Source organism: Salmo trutta, chromosome 20 (assembly GCF_901001165.1).
Source record: "Salmo trutta chromosome 20, fSalTru1.1, whole genome shotgun sequence".
Taxonomy (NCBI): domain Eukaryota; kingdom Metazoa; phylum Chordata; class Actinopteri; order Salmoniformes; family Salmonidae; genus Salmo; species Salmo trutta.
In genome coordinates, this window is record NC_042976.1 from 4,120,666 (window position 1) to 4,143,909 (window position 23,244).

At 45.3% G+C, this 23,244-nt stretch overlaps 2 protein-coding genes across 4 annotated transcripts in view; one reads left to right on the forward strand and one right to left on the reverse strand.

The window, feature by feature from the left end:
• Positions 1–3,990, reverse strand: part of ptprna (protein tyrosine phosphatase receptor type Na) — a 74,812-nt gene extending 70,822 nt beyond the window's left edge. For 2 of the 3 annotated variants that reach the window (XM_029702047.1, XM_029702044.1), the window contains exon 1: positions 3,581–3,990. In XM_029702047.1, the coding sequence (XP_029557907.1) occupies positions 3,581–3,656 (76 nt within the window). In that variant the 5' untranslated portion in view covers positions 3,657–3,990. The remainder of the gene's footprint in view (positions 1–3,580) is intronic. The other variant, XM_029702045.1, reaches the window with a different exon arrangement.
• The window catches only part of LOC115156269 (tubulin alpha-4A chain-like), a 131,488-nt gene extending 118,939 nt beyond the window's left edge, over positions 1–12,549 (forward strand). Inside the window, exons 2-3 of the mRNA XM_029703728.1 lie at positions 11,973–12,195; positions 12,380–12,549. Of these exons, the coding sequence (XP_029559588.1) occupies positions 11,973–12,195; positions 12,380–12,549 (393 nt within the window). The remainder of the gene's footprint in view (positions 1–11,972; positions 12,196–12,379) is intronic.
• Positions 12,550–23,244: the final 10,695 nt, after the last annotated feature.

Below are 23,244 nucleotides of genomic sequence, written 5' to 3' on the forward strand. Positions count from 1 at the left end.
CATGTACCCAGCTAAAGTCTCCTGGTCTCCTCCATCATGTACCCAGCTAAAGTCTCCTGGTCTCCTCCATCATGTACCCAGCTAAAGTCTCCTGGTCTCCTCCATCATGTACCCAGCTAAAGCCTCCTGGTCTCCTCCATCATGTACCCAGCTAAAGTCTCCTGGTCTCCTCCATCATGTACCCAGCTAAAGTCTCCTGGTCTCCTCCATCATGTACCCAGCTAAAGTCTCCTGGTCTCCTCCATCATGTACCCAGCTAAAGTCTCCTGGTCTCCTCCATCATGTACCCAGCTAAAGTCTCCTGGTCTCCTCCATCATGTACCCAGCTAAAGTCTCCTGGTCTCCTCCATCATGTACCCAGCTAAAGTCCTCCTGGTCTCCTCCATCATGTACCCAGCTAAAGTCTCCTGGTCTCCTCCATCATGTACCCAGCTAAAGTCTCCTGGTCTCCTCCATCAGGTACCCAGCTAAAGTCTCCTGGTCTCCTCCATCATGTACCCAGCTAAAGTCTCCTGGTCTCCTCCATCAGGTACCCAGCTAAAGTCTCCTGGTCTCCTCCATCAGGTACCCAGCTAAAGTCTCCTGGTCTCCTCCATCATGTACCCAGCTAAAGTCTCCTGGTCTCCTCCATCATGTACCCAGCTAAAGTCTCCTGGTCTCCTCCATCAGGTACCCAGCTAAAGCCTCCTGGTCTCCTCCATCATGTACCCAGCTAAAGTCTCCTGGTCTCCTCCATCATGTACCCAGCTAAAGTCTCCTGGTCTCCTCCATCAGGTACCCAGCTAAAGTCTCCTGGTCTCATCCATCATGTACCCAGCTAAAGTCTCCTGGTCTCCTCCATCAGGTACCCAGCTAAAGTCTCCTGGTCTCCTCCATCAGGTACCCAGCTAAAGTCTCCTGGTCTCCTCCATCATGTACCCAGCTAAAGTCTCCTGGTCTCCTCCATCATGTACCCAGCTAAAGTCTCCTGGTCTCCTCCATCAGGTACCCAGCTAAAGCCTCCTGGTCTCCTCCATCAGGTACCCAGCTAAAGTCTCCTGGTCTCCTCCATCAGGTACCCAGCTAAAGTCTCCTGGTCTCCTCCATCATGTACCCAGCTAAAGTCTCCTGGTCTCCTCCATCATGTACCCAGCTAAAGTCTCCTGGTCTCCTCCATCATGTACCCAGCTAAAGTCTCCTGGTCTCATCCATCATGTACCCAGACCTATCTTTATCAACGTGACGTATACCAGGACGCTAGCAATGACTCATAGCTCTCCCCTGACAACACCCCCCCCCCCCCCCCCCCCCCCCCCACACACACACACACACACACACACACACACACACACACACACACACATATACACAGAGCGATAAAGAGAGATAAAGAGAGAGAGAGAAACAACATAGATAGAGTTATTGTCTCATTAAAATAAATATGAGAAGACAGGGGGACATCCACTATATATTCAGGGTGTTTGTTCCCTGTATATTCAGGGTGTTTGCCCCCTGTATATATTCAGGGTGTTTGCCCTCTATACATTCAGGGTATACATTTGATTATTTTGTTTTCAGAGGATGCTTTGAAGAGGGAGATGTACAAATTGTATTTTTTATCCACATTCCCATAATGCTAGATGCACTTCAGCGTACTAAATAAACTCAAAAGGATGACGGCGAAGTCCTGTAGGGCCACGCCGACCCTCATGGAAAGAACTTACAAAGAGACAACATATTCCACCACTGTAACAGAGAAACAGGTAGATGGAACACAGATTCCATGAAGGACGATTAGTGATAAATTCAATGCCTGTTGGTGTCAAACAGGGGAACACAGCCATTTAACGGCTGACTAAATGAGAGAAACACAAAGAAACAGATCTGTGAACTTTCACCTTTAGAACACCAAGTAACCGTGGTAACTGGCTGAGATGAGCCAGAGACCATTATTTTTTACATTTTAGTCATTTAGCAGACGAGCGACTTACAGTAGTGAATGCATACATTTCATACCATTTTTTTCGTCCGTACTGGTCCCCCGTGGGAATCGAACCCACAACCCTGGCGTTGCAAACACCATGCTCTACCAACTGAGCCACATTATGACGCCTTGGAGTCAGAATAAGGCTCATTGTGGAACTAAATAGTGTGACGGGGACGGAGGAGAGGAGGTAAGGAGAGGGGATGAGGTAAGGAGAGGGGAGGAGGGGAGGAGGTGAGGAGAGGGGAGGAGGTAAGGAGAGGGGAGGAGGGGAGGAGGTAAGGAGAGGGGAGGGGAGGAGGTGAGGAGAGGGGAGGAGGTGAGGAGAGGGGAGGAGGGGAGGAGAGGGGAGGAGGTGAGGAGAGGGGAGGAGGTGAGGAGAGGGGAAGAGGTGAGGAGAGGGGAGGAGGGGAGGAGAGGGGAGGAGGTAAGGAGAGGGGAGGAGGGGAGGAGAGGGGAGGAGGTAAGGAGAGGGGAGGGGAGGAGGTGAGGAGAGGGGAGGAGGTGAGGAGAGGGGAGGAGGGGAGGAGAGGGGAGGAGGTGAGGAGAGGGGAGGGGAGGAGGTGAGGAGAGGGGAAGAGGTGAGGAGAGGGGAGGAGGTGAGGAGAGGGGAGGAGGTGAGGAGAGGGGAGGAGGTGAGGGGAGGGGAGGAGGGAGGAGAGGGGAGGGGAGGAGGTGAGGAGAGGGGAGGAGGTGAGGAGAGGGGAGGGTAGGAGGTGAGGAGAGGGGAGGAGGTGAGGAGAGGGGAGGGTAGGAGGTGAGGAGAGGGGAGGGGAGGAGGTGAGGAGAGGGGAGGAGGTGAGGAGAGGGGAGGAGGTGAGGAGAGGGGAGGAGGTGAGGAGAGGGGAGGAGGTGAGGAGAGGGGAGGGGAGGAGGGGAGGAGAGGGGAGGAGGTGAGGAGAGGGGTACAAAACAGGGGAATGGAGACCAGGGTGGACGACATGAGAGAGAGATAAAAAAAGGGAAGGATAGTATACAATGAACAAGACAAGGCAAACAGCGCCAACCCAGTAGCCTAGTCGTTCTCCGTGGTCCTGAAACCCATACACCTCACGCAGGTGGAAAGCCATAGCTAAAGCTTTTTATTTTGTAATGCGAATATATATATATTTTTTTACTTTCATCACTTTTACCTTTCAACAGTGAACTGTGGTTATTTACACAACTTAGCAGAAACAAATATGTCATGCTCGCCTAGTCAAACTAAAACCGCATCAAAATAAATGACGTCGGGCAAAAACGCCTTTAATTCACGATGTTACAGCTAAGCTATCTTATGTATTTTAGTACATCAATTCAAAGTCTGGCTGTTAATTGAAGTTACAAAAACCTAAACATGTTATTTTCTCAATATCAACCCACGACCAAAACCCTCTTCCTTAGCATAGATATTATGTTATTACTTCGATGCAATGTAATGACATCCACACCTCGCAGATCTTTGAAGTAAACAGAAAATACTACTGAATCATCCATTTCTCTATACTGCGGACTTGATTCCAAATACTACTTACACTACCTCCCAGTGATGTTTCCCTCTACCAGTACGTCTTCTCTGCCATCTCATCTATCCCTCCACTGAAACGGCATGCTTCCGCCACTCCACCATCATCTTACCGTATCTGCTTGACATCCCAAGATTGTACAACAGCGTCATGAAAAACAACAATCTCCATAGCTTCGGGTGCTTCATTTTAGACAGACACCACCACCTACAAGACTACTTTCTGATGTATGCTTCACGATCCAATTACGGTCTTTATGACTCTATTTCAAATCTCCATGTTGTTTCACGGAGCTGCGACCAGATCTATACGCCCAGCTGGATTCACGCCAGGTAACGGAAAATCAAAACCTTGGCTAAAGTGTAATAACTGTGGATTTGAGCTAAAGGGAAAGGGAAACACACGACAATCCAAACCCCTTGGAAATCCTGGAGCGGATCAGGAGCCGGGAATCTCTCGATTTCCTCCTCCCTTGTGTCAGTCTCTCTCCTCCCGCAATTGATCCGTTCGGTGGGGGGTCCCGCAATGACGTCACCAAAGGACCCTGTTGATTTTTCAAGATGTTTTGCAGCTGCAAAGACAGTGCAGTGGGCCAATGGTAGTGAGAGCCGCCTCTGTCTCAGAGATAGAGGAGAACAAGCAAAGACAGCGCAGTGGGCCAATGGTAGTGAGAGCCGCCTCTGTCTCAGAGATAGAGGAGAACAAGCAAAGACAGTGCAGTGGGCCAATGGTAGTGAGAGCCGCCTCTGTCTCAGAGACAGAGGAGAACAAGCAAAGACAGCGCAGTGGGCCAATCGTAGTGAGAGCCGCCTCTGTCTCAGAGACAGAGGAGAACAAGCAAAGACAGCGCAGTGGGCCAATGGTAGTGAGAGCCGCCTCTGTCTCAGAGATAGAGGAGAACAAGCAAAGACAGCGCAGTGGGCCAATGGTAGTGAGAGCCGCCTCTGTCTCAGAGATAGAGGAGAACAAGCAAAGACAGCGCAGTGGGCCAATGGTAGTGAGAGCCGCCTCTGTCTCAGAGATAGAGGAGAACAAGCAAAGACAGCGCAGTGGGCCAATGGTAGTGAGAGCCGCCTCTGTCTCAGAGATAGAGGAGAACAAGCAAAGACAGCGCAGTGGGCCAATGGTAGTGAGAGCCGCCTCTGTCTCAGAGATAGAGGAGAACAAGCAAAGACAGCGCAGTGGGCCAATGGTAGTGAGAGCCGCCTCTGTCTCAGAGATAGAGGAGAACAAGCAAAGACAGTGCAGTGGGCCAATGGTAGTGAGAGCTGCCTCTGTCTCAGAGATAGAGGAGAACAAGCAAAGACAGCGCAGTGGGCCAATGGTAGTGAGAGCCGTCTCTGTCTCAGAGATAGAGGAGAACAAGCAAAGACAGTGGTGTGGAACAAAGGATGTTGACATTGTCATTGATTTATGGCCAATGTTGGTTCATCCATCGGATTTGGATAGGAAATACCCATTTATCCATTTCTTGAACAGCAGTTTTGTGGGCCGGTTTTTGTTTAGGGTTGCTATGGCGGGTTGTTAGGTGTAGAAACCTAAGTGTTGCTAAGGCGGGTTATTATATGTAGAAACATACGTGTTGCTATGGTGGGTTGTTAGGTGTAGAAACATACGTGTTGCTATGGTGGGTTGTTAGGTGTAGAAACCTAAGTATTGCTAAGGTGGGTTATAATATGTAGAAACATACGTGTTGCTATGGTGGGTTGTTAGGTGTAGAAACCTAAGTGTTGCTAAGGTGGGTTATTATATGTAGAAACATACGTGTTGCTATGGTGGGTTGTTAGGTGTAGAAACCTAAGTGTTGCTAAGGTGGGTTATTATATGTAGAAACATACGTATTGCTATGGTGGGTTGTTATGTGTAGAAACCTAAGTGTTGCTATGGTTGGTTGTTAGGTGTAGAAACCTAAGTGTTGCTAAGGTGGGTTATTATATGTAGAAACATACGTGTTGCTATGGTTGGTTGTTATGTGTAGAAACCTAAGTGTTGCTAAGGCGGGTTATTATATGTAGAAACATACGTGTTGCTATGGTGGGTTGTTAGGTGTAGAAACCTAAGTGTTGCTAAGGCGGGTTATTATATGTAGAAACATACGTGTTGCTATGGTGGGTTAATAATATGTTTTAATGTGTGTCAATGGAGTTGCCCTTAACCAGACAGGTATATGCTACACACATGCCCCCTGCATGACCACCATTCACCTGATGCAGAGGGATCCCTTAAAACACATCTACCCATCCTCCAAGGGCCAAGTTAACATGACAGTGCTTAGATCGACCATTTTGTTAGGTTTGTTATTAAAACAGAGCCCTAAATGTGAGGTGCTCAGTACAAGGTCTATTGGTTCCCTCTTCCTGCCACCTGCTGCGATGTAGGCCTTCTGTTTTCTTCATCATCACTGTAGTTTTGTAGTGGGGCATTTCCATGTACATGGATGTAGTGCGGCATTTACATGTAAAATGGACCCATGCGCACCAGGTCATTTCCATGTAAAAGGACCCATGAGCTCCATGGCGTTTCCATGTAAAAGGACCCATGAGCACTAAAATGTGAAGTTTATAGAAGCATGTGAAATTGACATGCTTTTAAAAAAAAATATTTAACTGGGCAAGTCAGTTAAGAACAGATTCTTATTTACAATGACGGCCTACCAAAAGGCAAAAGGCCTCCTGTGGGGACGGGGGCCTGGGATTAAAAATAAAAACAATATAAATATAGGACAAAACACACATCACACCAAGAGAGACAACACAACGCTACATAAAGAGAGACCTAAGACAACAACATAGCAAGGCAGCAACACATGACAACACAGCATGGTAGCAACCCAACATAACAACAACATGGTAGCAACACAACATGACAGCAGCACAAAACATGGTACAAACATTATTGGGCACAGACAACAGCGCAAAGGGCAAGAAGGTAGTGTCACGGTCGTGATAATGACGGACCAAGGTGCAGCGTGTGTTGAGTTCCACATCTTTATTAAAAGTGAAACTTCTCAACAAAAACAATAAACAAGCAACGAAATGTGAAGTAATGTAGTGCAACAAGCACATACACAAACAATATCCCACAAATGCAAGTGGGAACAGGGACACCTTAAGTATGATCCCCAATTAGAGACAACGATAATCAGCTGCCTCTAACTGGGAACCATACTCAAACCCAAACATAGAATTATATCGACTAGAACACCCCCTAGTCACGCCCTGACCTACTACACCATAGAGAAACAAGGGCTCTCTATGGTCAGGGAGTGACAGTGCCCCCCCCCCCCCAATGGTGCGGACTCCGGCCGCAAAACCTGAAACCAAATGGGGAGGGTAGAGGGGGGGTGACTATTGTCAGTGGCAGCTCCGGTGCGGGCTGTAGCCCCCGCCCAGACCCCAGATCCGGCCATGGTGCCGGGCTCAATGCCGTGCCTGGACTGGGCATCGGCGGAGAGGAATGCTCCGGTCTTGGAGCGGTACTGGATGCCGTGCCTGGACTGGGCATCGGCGCAGAGGAAGGCTCCTGCAATGGAGCGGGACTGGTCACCGTGCTTGGACTGGGCATCGGCGCAGGTTGCACCAGACTAATGACACGCTCCTCAGGGCGAGTGCGGGGAGCCGGCACAGGATGCTCCGGGCTGGAGAGGCGCACTGGAGGCCTAGTGCGTGGAGCCGGTACAGGTGGCACCGGACTGGTGACACGCACTTCAGGGCGAGTGCGGGGAGCTGGCACAGGACGTACCGGACTGGGGAGGCGCACTGGAGGCCTAGTGCGTGGAGCCAGTGGGTCTTACGACGGGTATACAGAGATGACCAGTTTACAGAGGAGCATAGAGTGCAGTGATGTGTCCTATAAGAAGCATTGGTGGCAAATCTGGTGGCCAAATGGTAAAGAACATCTAGCTGCTCGAGAGCACCCTTACCTGCCGATCTATAAATTATGTCTCCGTAATCTAGCATGGGTAGGATGGTCATCTGAATCAGGGTTAGTTTGGCAGCTAGGGTGAAAGAGGAGCGATTACGATAGAGGAAACCAAGTCCAGATTTAACTTTAGCCTGCAGCTTTGATATGTGCTGAGAGAAGGACCATCTAGCCATACTCCCAAGTACTTGTATGAGGTGACTACCTCAAGCTCTAAACCCTCAGAGGTAGTAATAACACCTGTGAGAAGAGGGGCATTCTTCTTATCAAACCACATTACCTTTGTTTTGGAGGTATTCAGAACAAGATTAAGGTTAGAGAAAGCTTGTTGGACACTAAGAAAGCTTTGTTGCAGGGTATTTAACACAAAATCCGGGGAGGGGCCAGCTGAGTATAAGACTGTATCATCTGCATATACATGAATGAGAAAGCTTCCTACTGCCTGAGCTATGTTGTTGACATAAATTGAGAAGAGCTTGGGGCCTAGGATTGAGCCTTGGGGTACTCCCTTGGTGACAGGCAGTGGCTGAGACAGTAGATATTCTAACTTTATACACTGCACTCTTTGAGAGAGGTAGTTTGCAAACCAGGCCAAAGACCCCTCAGATACTCCTTAGCTGGCCCACAAGAATAGAATGGTCTACCGTAACAAAAGATTTGGCCAAGTCAATAAAAATTGCAGCACAATACTGCTTAGAATCAATGGCAATGGTGACATCATTGAGGACCTTTAAGGTTGCGGTGACACATCCATAACCTGAGCAGGAAACCAGATTGCATACCAGAGAGAATACTATAGACATTAAGAAAGCCAGTCAGTTGATTATTGACAAGTTTTTCCAACGCTTTTGATAAACAGTGCAAAATAGAAATAGGCCTATAACAATTAGGATCAGCTTGATCTCCCCATTTAAATAAAGGACGAAATATGGCTGCGTTCAAAGCAATGGGAACCTCCCCAGAAAGGAGAGACAGGTTAAAAAGGTTGGAGATGGGCTTGGTGATGACAGGGGCAGCAATTTTAAAGAAGAAAGGGTCTAAACCATCTGACCCAAATGAAAGCTGAGAGTCTATATTTTATACGAAATTAAGGTATATATACATTTTACCACTATTTTCCATCCTAAAAATTTGGAATAAGCAAAGACTTTGATTTCTGGTCAAACAGATGGGAAAGGGGTCTTAGAAAACATCTACCAGAAAGCCTCTTAAAAGGTTTTAGAAATACATCAAAACACAGTAATGTTGAAGTAAAGACCCCTGCCAACTGATATCAATGCTTACACTGAGTGTACAAAACATTAGGAACACCTGCTCTTTCATTTTACATTTTACATTTTACTCATTTAGCAGACGCTCTTATCCAGAGCGACTTACAGTAGTGAATGCATACATTTCTTTTTTTTCTTCGTACTTTCCATGACACAGACTGTTCCAGGTGAATCCTGGAACAGTCTGCACAGCAGAGTAGAGTACATGTTCTCTTATTGATGTTGAAGTAAAAAGATCCCCTGACAACTAATTAATATTAACACTTATATTTAGTTTAGGATACATTTTTCTTGCTTCAATAATTTTAAGAAACGTTTTCTTTGTGTCTTGAAATTTCAGTTACCCAAAACCCACATATCTTTAAATTATTTCTAATTTCTCCCCCTCATGAGGAGGGAGGATATTGAAAGTTCACAGAAGTAATCAGTAAAGGTAGATCTAACAATAGTTATAGTGTTTTTACTGGTATCAATTTTCTTTATGAATGATTAAGTAATTAAAACAACAACAACAAAAAATCGGCAATGGAATTTCTGCAATTGAATTGGCTACAATGGGAAATCCTAGTAGTCACAAACCACAGTTGGGTTCACAAGTTTGTACATCACAGTACAGCAAACAAAAGTAGAGTGTAGTTCGGTACGGTACAGTACAGTACAGAAAGAGCAGGTGTTCCTAATGTTTTGTACACTCAGTGTAAGCATTGATATCAGTTGGCAGGGGTCTTTACTTCAACATTACTGTGTTTTGATGTATTTCTAAAATGTTTTAAGAGGCTTTCTGGTAGATGAGAGCACACTACAGTTGATTACACTATAATTGACTGTACTGTATTGTACTCTACTGTACTCTACTCTGCTATACTGTACTCTACTGTGTTGTACTCTACTGTACTCTACTATACTGTACTCTACTCTACTCTACTCTACTCTACTCTACTCTACTCTACTCTACTGTGCTGTGTTGTACTCTACTGTACTCTGCTGTGCTGTGTTGTACTCTACTGTACTCTGCTGTGCTGTGTTGTACTCTACTCTACTCTACTCTACTGTGCTGTGTTGTACTCAACTGAGCTCTACTGAGCTCTACTTTGATGTCCAAACTTGTGAAACATAGACATCTATGATTGGTTCAGATTTGGTCCGGACCAATCAAATTTGTTCTTGTTTGGGGGCAGAGCTCATTAAAATAATAGCCAGTGTGTAGAATAATGCTGAAATATGCAATGGGAGGGTATTGTATATTTCCACTCTACCTTTGTGTACCTATTTATGATCCATCACTATGAACAGAATGACATTCATATCCATCATAATGCATTTCTGTGCAGTACAGATCAGAGACCCATGATGAGATTATTTTACCGTAATTATGTTACCGTAATTATATTACCGTAATTCTGTTAATGTAATTCTATTACCGTAATTCTGTTACTGGGTGTAAATCCACTAGTCCTTTTGCCTAGAAGTTTGTTAAACTTTAAAATCAATGTTTTTTGTTTTTGTTTTGGCATACATTTTAACTTGCAAAATCAGTCCCAGCGCAATTATGTGATTGTGGAATTGTACAATAGTTTCCCTCGGCAGACGGTTGTCTAGGGAATGTGTGACCTAATGTGTGGAATTTTGGAAATCATTACAGCCTAAATTACGTTATTTTCATCCCGGCTATGCAAACAAAGCTGATTTCCATGACACTTTTGCTCTTTAACCTCCACTACGGGATCGTTGTCCCTAAACCGGGACGGTTGTTGCTAACGTGCAATAATGTGACTAGAATGACGTTGTTAGTAACAGCCAACTTTCCAAGACATAGACATGTCTCATATGGGCAGAAAGCTTGAATTCTTGTTAATCTAACTGCACTGTCCAATTTACAGTAGCTATTACAGTGAAAATATACCATGTTATTGTTTGAGTTGTGCACAACAACAACAACCCATCGTATCACGGCAACGGGTGTGATACATTCACCTCTGAATGTAAATAATGTACTTACATTCAGTAATCTTGTTCTGATTTGTCATCCTGAGGGTCCCAGCGATAAAATGTAGCATAGTTTTGTTTGATAAAATACATTTTCATACCCATGTGGAACTGGGTTCTACATTTTGAACCCCTGCTGTCACCTTCCTGTTTCCTACTGTCTGTTCTGAGAGTGAACAGGGAGGGGCTGGTTGAACCTTCCTGTTTCTTACTGTCTGTTCTGAGATTGAGCAGGGAGGGGCTGGTTGAACCTTCCTGTAGCCTACTGTCTGTTCTGAGAGTGAGCAGGGAGGTGCTGGTTGAACCTTCCTGTAGCCTACTGTCTGTTCTGAGAGTGAGCAGGGAGGTGCTGGTTGAACCTACCTGTATCCTACTGTCTGTTCTGAGAGTGAACAGGGAGGGGCTGGTTGTACCTTCCTGTAGCCTACTGTCTGTTCTGAGAGTGAACAGGGAGGGACTGGTTGAACCTCACTCTGCTTGGTGGTTCTACGTTATGACACATGCACCGAAAGCATTTGCACAAACTACATAAACAGAGAAACAATAAAATGGGAAAATCTGAAAAGAGAAGAGAGACAGACTCTTCATGGAAATATGTTTATATGTTTATAACGGACACAGTGCTCGGTTATGGTTACACACCATGTAAATTACACTGAGTGTACAAAACATTAGGAACACCTTCTTACTATTGAGTTGCATGCACTATTGCCCCCAGAACAGCCTATAAGGTGTCAAAAGCATTCCTGCTAACCCATGTTGACTCCAATGCTTCCCACAGTTTTGTCAAGTTGGCTGGATGTCCTTTGGGTGGTGGACCCTTCTTGATACACACGGGAAACAGTTGAGCGTGAAAAACCCAGCAGCGATGTAGTTCTTGACACAAACCGGTGTGCCTGGCACCTACTACCATACCCCGTTCAAAGGCACTTAAAAACTTTTGTCTTGCCCATTCACCCTCTGAATGGCACACATACACAATCCATGTCTCAATTGTCTCAAGTCTTAAAAATCTTTCTTTAACCTGTCTCTTCCCATTCATCTACACTGATTGAAGTGGATTTAACAAGTGACATCAATAAGGGATCATAGCTTTCACCTGGATTCACCTGGTCAGTCTATGTCATGCAAAGAGCAGGTGTTCTTAATGTTTTGTACACTCAGTGTATCATAATCATTTACACACATGGTGTCACACAGACGATACACATCTGAATTGTTGGACCTCTTAGACCCCACTGTAATATCCTCCATGTGGTCAGGTGTTATCACTGTCTACTTCATTCACATTGTCTCTTCTCCTTCTCTCCCCGTCTCTCTCAACAGCGTGAGTGTATCTCTGTTCACGTGGGCCAGGCTGGAGTCCAGATGGGTAACACCTGTTGGGAGCTGTACTGCCTGGAGCATGTGATCCAGCCGGACGGACAAATGCCCAGTGACAAGCCCACAGGTAACCTCGACGACTCCTTCACCACCTTCTTCAGCGCCACGGGCACCGGGAAGTACGTGTCACGCGCCATCTTCGTCGACCTGGAACCCACCGTTATCGGTAAGTTGTTTGTCTTTTTACAGAAACTTTTATCCTTTAAAAAACATTTCAACATTTACAACGCACCTACTGAAGCAAATCTCAGATGTGCCAGTGCATTCAATTTCTAAATGTCTACAGAACATCATCCACTGGTATCTGGTCTTCTCTCCATATAGAAAAATACTGTTTTCTCTTTCTCCAGATGAGGTGAGGACAGGTCCCTATCGCCAGCTATTCCACCCTGAGCAGCTCATCTCAGGCAAGGAGGATGCTGCCAACAACTACGCCCGCGGTCACTACACCATCGGCAAGGAGATCATTGACTCCGTCCTGGACAGGACACGCAAACTGGTAAGAATGCTTGAAGAATGAATTGTTGACAATTAGGACAATTAGAGACATGATATGATGAACAAGAAGCTTTTCTCCCATAACCCTCGTAACCCATAACTCTCGTTTACGTTTTACGTTTTAGTCATTTAGCAGACGCTCTTATCCAGAGCGACTTACAGTAGTGAATGCATACATTTCATGCATTTTTTCAGTACTGGTCCCCCGTGGGAATCGAACCCACAACCCTGGCGTTGCAAACACCATGCTCTACCAACTGAGCCACACGGGACCTCTCGTAATCCGTAACCCTCGTAACCCGTAACCCTCGTAACCCATAACCCTCGTAACCCATAACCCTCGTAACCCGTAACCCTCGTAACCCATAACCCTCGTAACCCATAACCCTCGTAACCCATAACCCCCGTACCCATAACCCCCGTACCCATAACCCCCGTAACCCATAACCCTCGTAACCCATAACCCCCGTACCCATAACCCTCGTAACCCATAATCCCCGTAAACCATAACCCCTGTAACCCATAACCCCCGTAACCCATAACCCCGTAACCCATAACACCCATAACCCTCGTAACCCATAACCCTCATAACCCATAACCCCCGTAACCCATAACCCTCGTAACCCATAACCCCCGTACCCATAACCCCCGTACCCATAACCCCCATAACCCATAACCCTCGTAACCCATAACACCCATATCCCTCGTAACCCATAACCCCCGTAACCCATATCCCTCGTAACCCATAACCCTCGTAACCCCCGTAACCCATAACCCTCGTAACCCATAACCCCCGTACCCATAACCCCCGTACCCATAACCCCCATAACCCATAACCCTCGTAACCCGTAACCCATAACCCTCGTAACCCATAACCCCCGTACCCATAACCCCCATAACCCATAACCCTCGTAACCCGTAACCCCCATAACCCATAACACCCATATCCCTCGTAACCCATAACCCCCGTAACCCATATCCCTCGTAACCCGTAACCCATAACCCTCGTAACCCATAACCCTCGTAACCCATAACCCCCGTAACCCATAACCCTCGTAACCCATAACCCCCATAACCCATAACACCCATATCCCTCGTAACCCATAACCCTCGTAACCCATAACCCCCATAACCCATAACCCCCGTAACCCCCGTAACCCATAACCCTCGTAACCCATAACCCTCGTAACCCTGCGTTATTCCCAATATCAATTGATAACGGTTGAACCATCAAAATGAATGAAAAAGTGGAGAGAATAGACAGCCTTGTGGTACACCACTGTTGATGTTATGCTGAACTAAATTAGAAACACAACATTTCAATTCAAAGATTTTACTGAGTTACAGCTCATATAAGGAAATCAGTTCGGCCCTAATTTATGGATTTCACATGACTGGAAATACAGATATGCACGTTGAAATCAGCAAACCACTCACCCACATGACACCATACACGCTGTCTGCCATCTACCCGGTACAGTTGAAATCGATATTAATCCGTGAAGAGCACACTTCTCCAGTGTGCTAGTGGCCATCGAAGGTGAGCATTTTCCCACTGAAGTTGGTTACGATGTCAAACTGCAGTCAGGTGAAGACACTATTGAGGACAACAAGCATGTAGATGAGCTTCCTTGAGACGGTTTCTTCGGTTGTGCAAACCCACAGTTTCATCAGCTGTCCGGGTGGCTGGTCTCAGACAATCCCGCAGGTGAAGAAGCCGGATGTGGAGGTCCTTGGCTGGCGTGGTTACATGTGGTCTGCGGTTCTGAGGCTGGTTGGACATACTGCCAAATCCTCTAAAACGACGTTCGAGGCGGCTTATGGTAGATATATAAACATTAAATTCTCTGACAACAGCTCTGGTGGACATTCCTGCAGTCAGCATGCCAATTGTACACTCCTTCAAATCTGTGGCATTGTGTTGTGACAAAACTGCACATTTTAGAGTGTCCTTTTCTTGTCCCCAGCACAAGTTGCACCTGTGTAATGATCATGCTGTTAATCAGCTTCTTGATATGCCACACCTGTCAGGTGGATGCATTATCTTGGCAAAGGAGAAATGCTCACTAACAGGGATGTAAACAAATTTGTTCACAAAATCAGAAGTAAGCTTTTTGTGCGTATGGAACATTTCTGTGATCTTTTATTTCAGCTCATATGTTGCGTTCATATTTTTGTTTTAGTTTAAAAAAGAAAGACCAGCGGTTGCGATTGTATAACCAAATAAACAAACATTATATTGTCAATAAATCCCTAATAGGGATGTAAACAAGTTTGTGCAAAACATTTGAGAGAAATAAGCTTTTTGTGCATATGAACACTTCAGGGATCTTATTTTTCAGCTCATTAATATATACAGAAAGTATTCACGCCGCTTGAATTTTTCCCCATTTTGTTCTGTTACAGTCTGAATTTAAAATGTATTAAATTGAGATTTTGTGTCACTGGCCTACACACAATACCCCATAATGTAAATGTGGAATTGTTTTTTTGAAATTTGTACTAATTATTAAAAAATATGTAAACTGAAATATCTTATGTCAATAAGTATTCAACCTCTTTTGTTATGACAAGCCTAAATAAGTTCAGGATTAAAAATGTGCTTAACATGTCACATAAGAATGTGCATGGACTCGCTCTGTGTGCAATAATAGTGTTTAACATGATTTTTGAATGACAACCTCATCTCTGTACCCCACACATACAACTATCTGTAGAATTACATACAATTACCTGTACAAATACCTCAGTCAAGCAGTCAATTTAAAGCACAGATTCAACCACAAAGACCAGGGAGGTTTTCCAATGCCCCGCAAAGAAGGGCACCTATTGGTAGATGTGAACAAATGTTAAAAGCAGACATTGAATATCCCTTTGAACATGGTGAAGTTATTAATTACACTTTGGATGGCGTATCAATACACCGAGTCAATACAAAGATACAGGCGTCCTTCCTAACTCAGTTGCCGGAGAGGAAGGAAACCACTCAGAGATTTCACCATGAGGCCAGTGGGGATTTTAAAACAGTTACAAAGTTTAATAGCTGGGATAGGAAAAAACTGAGGTTGGATGAACAACATTGTAGTTACTCCACAATACTAACTTAATTGACAGTGTGAAAAGAAGGAAGCCTGTTCAGAATACAACTATTTCAAAACATGCATCCTTTTTGCAACAAGGCACTAAAGTAATACTGCAAAACATTTGGCTAAGAAATTAACTTTATGTCCTGAATACAAAGCTTTATGTTTGGGGCAAATCCAAGTACCACTCTTCATACTTTCACGCATGGTGGTGGCTGCATCATGTTATGGGTATGCTTGTCATCGGCAAGGACTAGGGAGTTTTTAGGATAAAAATAAACTGAATACAGCTATAAGCACAGGCAAAATCCTAGAGAAAAACCTGGTTCAGTCTGCTTTCCAACAGATACTAGGGAGATGAATGCACCTTTCAGCAGGACAATAACCTACAACACAAGGCCAATCCTACACTGGAGTTGCTTACCAAGATGACATTGAATATTTCTGAGTGGCCTCATTACATTTTTTACTTAAATCAGCTTGAAAATCTAGGACAAGACTTGAAAATTGCAGTCAACAAATAACTTGAAGATATTTTTCAAAGAATAATGTGCAAATAATGTACAATCCACATGTGCAAAGCTCCTAGAAACGTACCCAGAAAGACTTACAGTAGTATTCGTTGCCAAAGGTGATTCTAAAATGTATTGACTCAGGAGTGTGAGTACTTATATAAATTATATATTTCTGTATTTAATTTTCAATACATTTGCAAAAATGTCTTAAAACATGTTTTCACTTTTTCATTATGGGGTATTGTGTGTAGATGGGTGAAAAAATATATTTAATCAATTTTGAATTCAGGTTGTAACACAACAAATCTGTAATAAGTAAAGGGGTATGAATACTGAAGGCACGTAAGTAATTTTACTGCATGGTGATGTCACCATGGAAGGCCAAAACTCCATCCCACTAAAACAGGTTGAAATTTCAGGCGGTCTTTTCAAACAGCTCTTACACTAAAAGGGCATTATCATCAAGTTCACACTTTCACAGCCTTATTCCAACCTCATAGTGTGGGAATCGATATAAAACACAGGAAAATCTTGTTTTTTGAACTGCAACATTTACACCTCATGGCAAAATGTGTAGAAATGCAGAAAATTAACTTCAAAAAAACGCTTTTCTCTTCAGCATCGGGGGTTGCACTAACATATTTTCCAGCGAGGTGGGGGCCACCCCAACCCCAAGGCTAGAGCCGGCCCTGTACGAGACCATGAACGTAGGCTACGTGGCTGTTTATACAACTTGCATGGCTGAAGTGACACCTAGTGTTTGTAAGTCTGTACTGCATTATCATGCCTCCCAACTATTCTCAGAAGTGAACCACACGAGACTGGATTTCAAATTGAGTTGGAAAGTCAAGTCACTGATTGAAAAGCATGATCATTTTTCCTCTATTGTGAAATCAAACTGCAGAATGGTTTTGGGTATTGACTCTAGTACTACAAGGCAAACTCTTGTAGCCCTAAAGCCCTAAGGTACAACGCAAGTGCAAGTCAAGTGCAAGTACTGGTTAAGTGTTTCTTAAAAAAATGTAATATTTTGCCAGTTCTTTGATGCCCTAAATCATTATCATTACTGTGACCCCACCCAGAGTAGCCTATATCTAGTTGTATCTAGTTGTTATTCTACTTTCTATCCATTAGGATGTGTCGTTTCTATTTCCAATGTCTTCAAATTTATTTACATATGTTTTATAATAAAATGTATTTTCGTTTTTTCTTGGAATAGAAACATCATAATATACTGTAAATGTATTTAATGTGGGTGGGATCCCAGTAATTAAAATAGTAGGAATAAAGAGGTGATAAAGGAAACCAAAAATTATAGGCAGAGCTTATGGCTGAGCCTGCCCATAACCTGTGGCTGAGCAGTACCAGAACCTGTGGCTGAGCCTGCCCAGAACTTGTGGCTGAGCCTGCCCATAACCTGTGGCTGAGCCTGCCCAGAACGTGTGGCTGAGCCTGCCCAGAACTTGTGGCTGAGCTTGCACAGAACTTGTGGCTGAGCCTGCCCATAACCTGTGGCTGACCCTGCCCATAACCTGTGGCTGAGCCTGCCCAGAACCTGTGGCTGAGCCTGCCCATAACCTGTGGCTGAGCCTGCCCAGAACTTGTGGCTGAGCCTGCCCAGAACTTGTGGCTGAGCCTGCCCAGAACTTGTAGCTGAGCAGTACCAGAACCTGTGGCTGAGCAGTACCAGAACTTGTGGCTGAGCCTGCCCAGAACTTGTGGCTGAGCCTGCCCAGAACACGTGGCTGAACCTGCCCATAACCTGTGGCTGAGCCTGCCCAGAACCTGTGGCTGAGCCTGCCCAGAACTTGTGGCTGAGCCTGCCCAGAACTTGTGGCTGAGCCTGCCCAGAACTTGTGGCTGAGCCTGCCCAGAACTCGTGGCTGAGCCTGCCCATAACCTGTGGCTGAGCCTGCCCAGAACGTGTGGCTGAGCCTGCCCAGAACTTGTGGCTGAGCTTGCACAGAACTTGTGGCTGAGCCTGCCCATAACCTGTGGCTGACCCTGCCCATAACCTGTGGCTGAGCCTGCCCAGAACCTGTGGCTGAGCCTGCCCATAACCTGTGGCTGAGCCTGCCCAGAACTTGTGGCTGAGCCTGCCCAGAACTTGTGGCTGAGCCTGCCCAGAACTTGTAGCTGAGCAGTACCAGAACCTGTGGCTGAGCAGTACCAGAACTTGTGGCTGAGCCTGCCCAGAACTTGTGGCTGAGCCTGCCCAGAACACGTGGCTGAACCTGCCCATAACCTGTGGCTGAGCCTGCCCAGAACCTGTGGCTGAGCCTGCCCAGAACTTGTGGCTGAGCCTGCCCAGAACTTGTGGCTGAGCCTGCCCAGAACTTGTGGCTGAGCCTGCCCAGAACTCGTGGCTGAGCCTGCCCATAACCTGTGGCTGAGCCTGCCCAGAACGTGTGGCTGAGCCTGCCCAGAACTTGTGGCTGAGCTTGCACAGAACTTGTGGCTGAGCCTGCCCATAACCTGTGGCTGACCCTGCCCATAACCTGTGGCTGAGCCTGCCCAGAACCTGTGGCTGAGCCTGCCCAGAACCTGTGGCTGAGCCTGCCCAGAACTTGTGGCTGAGCCTGCCCAGAACTCGTGGCTGAGCCTGCCCAGAACTCGTGGCTGAGCCTGCCCAGAACCTGTGGGTGAGCCTGCCCAGAGCTTGTGGCTGAGCCTGCCCAGAGCTTTTGGCTGAGCCTGCCCAAAGCTTGTGGCTGAGCCTGCCCAGAACTTGTGTCTGAACTTGTCCAGAACATGTGGCTGAGCCTGCCCAGAACTCGTGGCTGAGCCTGACCAGAACTCGTGGCTGAGCCTGCCCAGAGCTTTTGGCTGAGCCTGCCCAAAGCTTGTGGCTGAGCCTGCCCAGAACTTGTGTCTGAACTTGCCCAGAACATGTGGCTGAGCCTGCCCAGAACTCGTGGCTGAGCCTGACCAGAACTCGTGGCTGAGCCTGCCCAGAGCTTTTGGCTGAGCCTGCCCAGAGCTTGTGGCTGAGCCTGCCCAGAACTTGTGTCTGAACTTGCCCAGAACTTGTGTCTGAACTTGCCCAGAACTTGTGGCTGAGCAGTAACAGAGCGACATTGGAGCAGGAGAGAAGGCCAAAACCATTTTTTTTATCTGCTCAAATACAATCTGCTCCTTACTCTACACCACTTACAGTGCATTCGGAAAGTATTCAGACCGCTTGACTTTTTCCACATTTTGTTACGTTACAGCCTTATTCTATTATGTATTTAATTATCCCCCCATCAATCTACACATAATACCCCATAATGACAAAGCAAAATCTGGTTTAGACACTTTTGCAAATTTATTACAAATAAAACATTTACATAAGTATTCAGACCCTTTACTCAGTACTTTGTTGAAGCACCTTTGGCAGCGATTACAGCCTCGAGTCTTCTCGGGTATGATGCTACAAGCTTGGCGCACCTGTATCAATCACCACCTTCCGGAGACACCTGAAACCCCACCTCTTTAAGGAATACCTGGGATAGGATAAAGTAATCCTTCTAACCCCCCCTCCTTAAAAGATTTAGATGCACTATTGTAAAGTGGTTGTTCCACTGGATATCATAAGGTGAATGCACCAATTTGTAAGTCACTCTGGATAAGAGCGTCTGCTAAATGACTTAAATGTAAATGTAAATGTATTTGGGGAGTTTCTCCCATTCTTCTCTGCAGATCCTCTCAAGCTCTGTCAGGTTGGATGGGGAGCGTCATTGCAGAGCTATTTTCAGGTCTCTCCAGAGATGTTCGATCGGGTTCAAGTCCGGGCTCTGGCTTGGCCACTCAAGGACATTCAGAGACTTGTCCAGAATGTCACTCCTGCGTTGTCTTGGCTGTGTGCTTAGGGTCATTGTCCTGTTGGAAGGTGAACGTTCGCCCCAGTCTGATGTCCTGAACGCTCTGGAGCAGGTTTTCATCAAGGATCTCTCTGTACTTTGCTCCATTCATCTTTCCCTCGATCCTGACTAGTCTCCCAGTCCCTGTTGCTGAAAAACATCCCCTCAGCATGATGCTGCCACCACCATGCTTCACCGTAGGGATGGTGCCAGGTTTCCTCCAGACGTGACGCTTGGCATTCATTCTTAAGAGTTAAGAGTTCAATCTTGGTTTCATCAGAACAGAGAATCTTGTTTCTGATGGTCAGAGTCCTTTAGGTGTCTTTTGGCAAATTCCAAGTGGGCTGTCATGTGCCTTTTACTGAGGAGTGGCTTCCGCCTGGCCACTCTACCATAAAGGCCTGACTGGTGGAGTGCTGCAGAGAAGGTTGTCCTTCTGGAATGTTCTCCAACTCCACAGAGGAACATTGGACCTCTGTCAGAGTGACCATCGGGTTCTTGGTCACCTCCCTGACCAAGGCCCTTCTCCCCCGAAGGCTCGGTTTGGCCAGGCGGCCAACTCTAGGAAGAGTCTTGGCGGTTCCGAACTTCTTCCATTTAAGAATGATGGAGGCCACTGTGTTTTTGGGGACCTTCATTGCTGCAGAAATGTCTTGGTACCCTTCCCCAGATCTGTGCCTCGACGCAATCCTATCTTAGAGCTCTATGGACAATTCCTTCGATCTCATGGCTTGGTTTTTGCTCTGTCATGCACTGTCAACTGTGGGACCTTATACTGACCGGTGTGTGCCTTTCCAAATCATGTCCAATCAATTGAATTTACCACAGGTGGACTCCAATCAAGTTGTAGAAACATCTCAAGGATGATCAATGGAAACAGGATGCACCTGACCTCAATTTCCCCAAGTCCAGAACAGTCTATGCAGGCTCACTGTACTGCGTAGGGCCATGACCACATGGAACTCTATTCCACATCAAGTAACTGTAAAATTGTATTTAAAAAACAGATACAAATACACCTTATGGAACAGCGGGGACTCTGAATCAACACATACATAGGCACAGACACATGCATACAAACACACAATAACATACGCACTCTACACACAGCTGCACATGGATGTTGTTATGTAGATATGTGGTAAAAGGGGCCTGAGGGAACACACTTAATATGTTGTTCAATTTGTTGGCAATGCGTTGTAATGTTAATTTTTTTTATAACTGCCTTAATGTTGCTGGACCCCAGGAAGAGTAGCTGCTGCTTTGGCAGGAACTAATGGGGATCCATAATAAACCCCAGGAAGAGTAGCTGCTGCCTTGGCAGGAACTAATGGGGATCCATAATTAACCCCGGGAAGAGTAGCTGCTGCCTTGGCAGGAACTAATGGGGATCCATAATAAACCCCAGGAAGAGTAGCTGCTGCCTTGGCAGGAACTAATGGGGATCCATAATAAACCCCAGGAAGAGTAGCTGCTGCTTTGGCAGGAACTAATGGGGATCCATAATAAATACACATTTCCAGTGTCATAGCAAAGGGTCAGAATACTTATGTAAATAAGGTATTTCTGTTATTTATTTTTAGGAAATGTGCAAAAATGTCTAAAAACATGTTTTCGCTTTGTCATTATGGGGTATTGTGATGTCATTATGGGGTATTGTGATGTCATTATGGGGTATTGTGATGTCATTATGAGGTATTGTGATGTCATTATGGGGTATTGTGATGTCATTATGAGGTATTGTTTGTAGATTGAGGATATTTAAAAATATATATATATATTTTAGAATAAGGCTGCAACGTAATAAAATGTGAAAAAGGTCAAGGGGTCTGAATACTTTCCCGAATGTACTGAAGATGCTCTGGCATTCAAAAGCAACTCTGCTTTAGGATATCAAACAACTGCCAGGGAATAATCATACTGTATCAATGGATGGAATCAGTGAATGAATGGCTGCAGCAACTGTTACACAGTCTGACAAGCTGCATAACAGATGAGACCTAATTAGACAAAATAACAATTAAGTTGATCAAACAAGACACTAAGTCATTCAAACAAAATAATGTTGTTGTTTACGCAATCCAAAAAGGTCCATTATAAATCGCAATCTGGGTCAGGTGGGCATAGTTTGATGACATGACGAGCTTATAAAAAAACGATCTTACAGTGTTAGGCTTTCACAAGGCAATTCAGAGAAATAAATCATCATTTTGGTTTGCACAGAATGGAGTAATGAGTGCATTCAGGTTTGTGTACCTGGCAAATTTTCCTGTCCCTCTGTCCAGTGTCTGTGTTATTTTTCCCATTGTAATCTTTTCTTTTTATTGGCCAGTCTGAGATCAATGGATTTTTCTTTGCAACTCTGCCTAGAAGGCCAGCATTCCGAGTCACCTCTTCACTGTTGACGTTGAGACTGGTGTTTTGCGGGTACTATTTAATGAAGCTGCCAGTTGAGGACTTGTGAGGCGTCTGTTTCTCAAACTAGACACTCTAATGTACTTGTCCTCTAGCTCAGTTGTGCACCGGGGCCTCCCACTCCTCTTTCTATTCTGGTTAGAGCCAGCTTGCACTGTTCTGTGAAGGGAGTAGTACACAGCGTTGTACGAGATCTTCAGTTTCTTGGCAATTTCTCGCATGGAATAGCCTTCATTTCTCAGAACAAGAATAGACTGACGAGTTTCAGAAGAAAGGTCTTTGTTTCTGGCCATTTTGAGCCTGTAATCGAACCCACAAATGCTGATGCTCCAGATACTCAACTAGTCTAAAGAAGGCCAGTTTTATTGCTTCTTTAATCAGTACAACAGTGTTCAGCTGTGCTAACATAATTGCAAAAGGGTTTTCTAATGATCAGTTAGCCTTTTAAAATGATAAACTTGGATTAGCTAACACAACGTGCCATTGGAACACAGGAGTGATGGTTACTGATAATGGGCCTCTGTACGCCAATGTAGATATTCCATAAAGAAATCTGCCGTTTCCAGCTACAATAGTCATTTACAACATTAACAATGTCTACACTGTATTTCTGATCAATTTGATGTTATTTTAATGGAGAATAAAAAGGTGCTTTTCTTTCAAAAACAAGGACATTTCTAAGTGACCCCAAACGTTTTAAACGATAGTGTAGATCATCCAAATTGTTTTACCTGAGCATAACCCCAAAAAACAAAGGACTTATTGGCCTACTGTGTTGTTTAAGATTTTGTTTTGTCATGGAGGACTGATAGGGATCATTGCTTCGACATGAAAAATATATGCTGCTCTCATGGAATGGCAT